At 28.5% G+C, this 6,611-nt stretch overlaps 1 protein-coding gene across 3 annotated transcripts in view; it reads left to right on the top strand.

Annotated features, from left to right (window-relative positions):
- LOC117178914 (protein-tyrosine sulfotransferase) overlaps positions 1-6,611 on the top strand; it is a 221,753-nt gene that overhangs the window by 172,130 nt on the left and 43,012 nt on the right. For all 3 annotated transcript variants that reach the window (XM_033370462.1, XM_033370463.1, XM_033370464.1), the window contains one exon: positions 4,830-5,113. In XM_033370462.1, coding sequence (XP_033226353.1) covers positions 4,907-5,113 — 207 coding nt within the window. In that variant the 5' untranslated portion in view covers positions 4,830-4,906. The remainder of the gene's footprint in view (positions 1-4,829; positions 5,114-6,611) is intronic.

Genomic DNA, 6,611 nt, shown 5'->3' with positions numbered 1-6,611 from the left:
GAGGGGTTTTTTCTTGCCTTCTTCTAAATAAAAATAAAAATTATTTTCCATAATTCCCTGCTCAAAAGTAAAAATGATCATTCTATTAAAAAATTATATGTCCTGATTACCAAAAGTGTATTTCTTTAATGAAATTCCTTGTCGCAAAGTCGAAATTATAATTCGCTACTGAAATCTCCTATCCCAACTTAGAAATATAATTCTCTTTGAAAATGTACCGTTCTAAGTCAACATTGTAATTCATTTGGAAAATTCCCTATCCAAGGTAGAATTCAATTTTTCTCACAGACTTCTCGTTTCAACTCACAATTAGAGTAATAAACTACATAAAATCACTTTTAATTTGCATATTAGTACATTCAAAGCAAAAATGTCGGTAACTGAATCAAATTCCCGTTTTTTCCCGATGAGCAAAATTCTCAGTTTCCCGATATTTCCCTAACACCAAAAATGTTTTTCTGGATTTTTTATCTGTTATGTCTTACAACTATTCTTTGATCAAAAATAAAATCTTCGCCGGAGCCGTTTTTGAACAAAATCAATTTTTATTGTCAAAACATCAAAATACCTAGATTTTTTCTTACTCTTGTTTTCGATATTATTGTTGTAAGTAAAAAAACAAGGATTTACTCATACCCAAATTTTTTTACCTGCAAAAACTTTTTATCTTAAACTAAAATTTTTCAAATAAAAAAATATCTGTAGACAATTCAAATAATAATATTTATCTTTTATAATTTTTAATGTGGTATAAAGCAGTGAAAACCGAATTTTTACCTCATGAAATAAAAACTCCAATTTTTCAAGAAAATGAAATGAGATTAAAAATTATAAAGAGGGTATTTGTATTTTTTGAAATTAAAATAGATTTTTTTCAAAAATTGTTTCGCGAAAGATGTTCTTTTTTATCAAATTCTTCCCCCCCCCCCCTTCTTTTAAAATTACATTGGGTTTCAAATGGGAATTTTTAAAAGTTCATTTGTTTAAACAATGTTTTCACCTATAATTGGTGTAAAGTTATTATTAGATGGAATTAATGCCGCAGTTAGTGACTAATAAGAGTGATATTTGTTTGGAAAGACAGTTTATAATAATTTAAACAATTAAAAACACTTGCCTCTGATAAGTGAGTAAATACGTATGTATGAATGTATATATGCATTATGTAATGTGTGTGCATGCATATATATAGCAAGTGAATATTTATTTAAACAATTAAAAACAGTTAATTCTTTTCATAGGACAATTTTTGTACCATGTCGTTTTTGATCAATATATCCTTATCTCATCGAAATCGACGTGAAACAATAACTATCCATGAAGTGACTGAAAATTTTTTTTTCAAACATTAGTATTCTTTAAGAAATTACGGTATAAGTTCAAGGTGAGAAAATACTGAATACTAAGTGAAATAGTGTTAGAGTTTTGAAGAAGAAAAACTGAATTTTTGTCCGCTTTTCCTGTATTTTTACCGGTGCAAGTGAGTGAATATTAATTATTTAAACAATGTCAAACTGTCTTCCTAGAAGATATTAATCCTAGCATCCATTAAAGGCGTTGTTTATTCCATGAAGCAGGAATTTTTAATGATTTCTAGAGGAAAAAATGATGTGAACAAGTGAATCTTGTTCTAATAATTGCTAAATATCATTTTAAAATATATATCACTTTCAAAATTCGTTAATTTTGAATGTTGAAAAAGAAATATTTCAATTGATATTCATAAACTGTATGATGTATTTTGAAAAAATTCTAAAGAATACCGCCTTACCATGAATTTTACATAAAACTGCTATTTTTCATTTTTTTGGAAATTTTCCGAGTGCAATACAAGAGGATTAGAGGGATGGAGGGTAACGATTAAAGTTATTATTTCTTGAAGATTTTTTAATATTAACCGAACTTTAATGTTTAAAAAGTTAATAACAAGTATATATATTTCCCATTTTTTCCAAAAACCGAACTTTTCTTAAATAACACCGTGATAATTTCAAAAGCCCCGGGCATGGGTTCTTATTGATCGATTTGAAAATAATGGAATTGTTTTTTTCTGGTAAATGATCAAATTGGGGGAACTCGTTTACAAAAAAAATTATATTTTTACAGGTATAAGCTATGAATTTATCATGAATTCCTATTTAAATAATAATCTCGTATGTGTTTCAGTTAAAAAAGTATTTTATTTTTGGAATGCTGTACGAAATAAAAATAAATATTAAATAATGTAAATTAAATCTAAACTTTATTATTTTTATTCAAAAATGTACTTCTTTTGATGCTGAAGACGAAAATCAAATCCTGCAAGATAAATTTCGTGCCAGAACAACGTCAAAATTGATGGTTATGTGTAAGTGTGGCCTTGGGATTTTGGCAGCATTCTACCGCAAAATTTAAATTTTAAGTTTTTTCTTCTTTTACTTTTTGAGTTAGTAGTCCAAACTTCTCAGTATTTCACCTATTCTTCTATTTTCACCTTTTTAAATATTTTCTTTTTTCCTCTGTTTTCAATAAACTTCCTCTTTCTCTCATTTTGTTGGCTTAAATTTGAAATAAAATAATAAAACCCAATAAGGAAATCCAACTCTTGTTATTTGAAAGTTATTTGTTTGTAATTTAAAATCCTATTAATTATATTTTTCGTTCAGATTTCATCTATTTTGGTTAAAAAAATATGCTACGTGTTTGCTTCAAAGTTTAATTATTTTGTTGAGAATTCAAATATTTTGTTAAAATGTCATCTTCTTCATCAAAAATTCCAGTACAAGGTTGAAAGATGAATTTTTAACTATTTTGTTCAAAATTGTTTGATTTTTACTGGAAATTAATTTTTTTAACTGTAAGTTCAGTTATTCCATCTTTGCCTAAAGATTGATCGTCTTTTGTTAAATATGCACCTGTTACATTTTGCGTTGAGAGTTTATCTGTTTTGATTGAAAGTTCAAGTACCACTTGGTTGAAAGTTAAAATACATTATAGAAATTAATTTATAGGCTAAAGATTTAACGGAACCGTGATACCGTTTTTACAAAGATAAAAAGGTCATAAAACAATAAAAATGACAAAGTCTTAATTCGAAATTGTTTTGAAATTTGAAAAAAATTTCTTTTCTCGTATGGGTTTCAGTTGAAAATGTATTTTATTTTCGGAATGTTATAGAAGACGAGAATGAATATTAGATAGTGTAACTGCATTCGAGACCCATTGTCCGGTTGATAAAAACGCGAATAAATTTCGTTCCCGCAATGGGAATTTTCCAGGGTGGAAATCAGTGGACAAGAATAACATTGGTCCGACGAGAAATTGAACGTAAATTTTTCTATAGCTCCTGGTGGAATCGGGCATAGAAATACACACTGGAGAAAATACGGATTTACGAGGTCTCCACTCGTAAACTCGACTTCACTTTAATTCGTGGATAAGGCTATCCAGAAACTGAAGCTGAAGCTCTGTGAGCGATTTGCATGAAATTTGAATCACTGAGGACTCGCGCGCCATCGCCAGTCCTCTGTTAAGGGATATACCTTTTGAATGCATGAACGATGCGTACGGTTAATAAAACTCGGAGTGCGAAAATTGAAGCACCCCATAATCTCGTTCAGTTGTGCCACAGCCGCATGAGATAATCGTGTTCCACAGAATCACCAACTTCCCTTCGGAAATTCACCCCGAAGTGGATCCCGCAACGGGATTACCTTTTGTCGAGATTACCTGGATTTTTTGCTACCTAAATACTAAACAAATTATTTCAATTTCCGGCTCGATCAATTCGCGGGTGGAAATTGAGTTTACCCGGAGGATTTAGTTTAGTAGCACCCTTGGAGTCTGTAAGTGTAGATGCTATTTTCGGAAATTTAAATAGTATTCATTACAGCATATCCGCTATATTTTCAAGATTTGATTTTTGCAGATGGAAAAAAATATCTAGATGTGCCTTTTTGTTTTTTAAGCCATTTTTTATAAAATTATATTGTTTTTTAATGTCCTGCAATTATTTAAAATAAACTAAACGTCCGATCCGAAAACAGAAAACTAAGCGTCTGGTCGAAAAAACAAAAACACTTTTGGATTCGCCTCGGAAATGTCTAATTGATTTTTTAAACAATATTGTTCACAATTTTTAAAATCATTCGGATATTTCGGAGACGATTTCAGAGTTGTTTTTTGTTCTTCAATCGAATACTTAGTTTGTTTATAAAAATTTCGGAACATTTAAAAGAAATGTAATTGTTTAAAAAATGGTGTGGAAAAAGGCGCTCCTAGATATTTCGTATGCGAGTCTAAAGGAGTTTTTCTTTTTTTGAGCAGACTCTTAGTTTCTTTATAATTAATGACAAAACCATCTATAACAAACTCTTTCAGTATTCTTAATATCTTGAAATTTCTTCTTTAATATATCTTAAGACAAATATCACGTATAATTTCAGACTATTATTACATATTACATATGTGTATTTTCGTGAATTTCAATTTTCTTTACAATGCTTTTGTAGGTCTGTAAAGTCACTTCAAATTCGCACAGATTTTTATATGATAATCCATAAGAGTTTAATGTTTGAAAAAACAAAATTTTTGACAAAAAGTTTGAAACCCCCTTCAAAAACTGCTATAGAAACTTTTCCCTTATTGGAGACCTTTTTGTGGATAAAAATTCCCTGAAGAAAATTCGACAAGTCTTAAGGAAGCCAAAAGATTTACAACTTGTCAATTTCGTACTAAAAACAAAAATTAGCTTATTTAAAAGTCTTTTTGTTGCTGGACTGACACACGAGCTACTACCTTATTGATAAAATATAAGAATTATAATTATATTTTTTTATTTGTTTTTTCAGGAGCCGTGAGAAAACAATTGGCAAAAAAGGCTTTTCGAAGCCGCTGATGCTTCAACATTTAAAAACATAAACTGTAAATGCACTGGCAGTATTGGTTGCATCCCGTTAGTCGAAGAGTGCGTGTGACTAAATACACATTAGGAATGACGCTATCGCCCCGTGGGACACGAAAAGGTCCCATCATCTGCATTCTTATCGGCGTTTTCTTCCTAACCCTCTATCAACTTGGACTTATATGCAGTGGCCCAAAGGACAGACCAAATGCTGTCATGGTATCCAAACAGGCAAGTAATTCTTGAAATGTTACAAAATTATTTATTATTTATGAACTCTAAACTTTATCACCTTCATTCAAAAATGCACTACTCCTGCCGTTAAAGGCGAAAAGCAACTTTTGCAATTTAAATTTCGCGCTAGAATAACGTCATAGTTAAAGGTTATGTTCAAGTGTTTATTTGAGATTTTCACAATATTCTGACGTCAAATTTAAATTGTAAGATTTTCCTTTTTTACTTAAAAAAAACTAGTTCAAACTTTAGTCTCTCACCTATTCCACTACTTACCACTTTTTCAAATAATTCCTCTTGATCTACCTTTTCTCGTTTTTCCACTTAATTTGTTACTGAATTAATAGAACCTAATAAAACATTCAACTATTTTTGGTTGAAATTTATTTTGTTTTACTTGAAAATTCTACTAATTATATTTTTTACCCATGATTCATCTATTTTACTTAAAAAATCTACTATTTGGATGGATATTTAATCGTTTTGTTGAGAATTTAACTATTTTGTTTAAAAGTTATATTTTTTGTTGATAATTCCAAAACATAGTTCCTTTTTGGAAAATTAATTTTTTTAACTGAAGATTTAACTATTATATTTTTTATTCAAAATTCATCGTTTTTAGTTGGAAGTTTAACTATGTGATTAAAAATGAATTGTTTGTTGAATATTAATGTATTTTACAAAAATGTTTTTTGTTTTTTTGTAGGAAATTAATCTTATTGGTTAAAAACTCAACCACTTGTTTAAAATTCCAACTGCTTTGTTAAAAATACATATTCTGGTCGAAGATTTAACTAATTTGTTGAAAATAGTTTTTTGTTGGCTTAAAAATTAATTGTTTGAACTTCACTCTTCAATATTATATCGTGAGTTAAACATTGACCATTTTTATTTGAAAATTAAAAAGATATGGTTGAAAAAGATTTTTTTTATTGAAAGTCTTTGTTTTAGATTTTAAAATATAACTGTTTTGTATCGGTTTCAAAATTTCATCGTTTTGTTGAAAAATCATCTTTTTTTTAATTCAACTGTTTTTTATTTAAAATTAAAATCGTTTTTGGCTGATTGCAACTGTTTTTCACTTAAAGTTAATTTTTTTGAAATATCAACTATTACATCTTTCGCTGTGAATCCACCTTTTTTTAATTGAAAATTGGGCTACTTGGTAGAAATTTAAACTCCTTTGTTCAACTCTTTTAGTTAAAAATTCAAATATTTTGCTAAAGTCATCTTCCGTGATCGAAAATTTAGCTGTTTGGTTGAACATTCTTATTTTTGGATTAAAAATTCCAATGTCTTCTAAAAAATTGCTTTCTTTGGTTTGAAAATTCAACTAATTATTTTAAAATAAACTATTCTTGAATTAAGTTAAATCTTTTTGTTTGGTAATTTGTATTTTTTGCTTAAAAATTCAACTATTGTGTCGAAAAAACATTCAAGTGGCATGACAATTATATTATTATCGTACAAAATTCAACTATTTAGTAGAAAATTA

Source organism: Belonocnema kinseyi, chromosome 8 (assembly GCF_010883055.1).
Source record: "Belonocnema kinseyi isolate 2016_QV_RU_SX_M_011 chromosome 8, B_treatae_v1, whole genome shotgun sequence".
Lineage (NCBI taxonomy): Eukaryota > Metazoa > Arthropoda > Insecta > Hymenoptera > Cynipidae > Belonocnema > Belonocnema kinseyi.
Note: the sequence above shows the minus strand (reverse complement) of the source record. Positions and strands in the feature narration are given on the sequence as shown.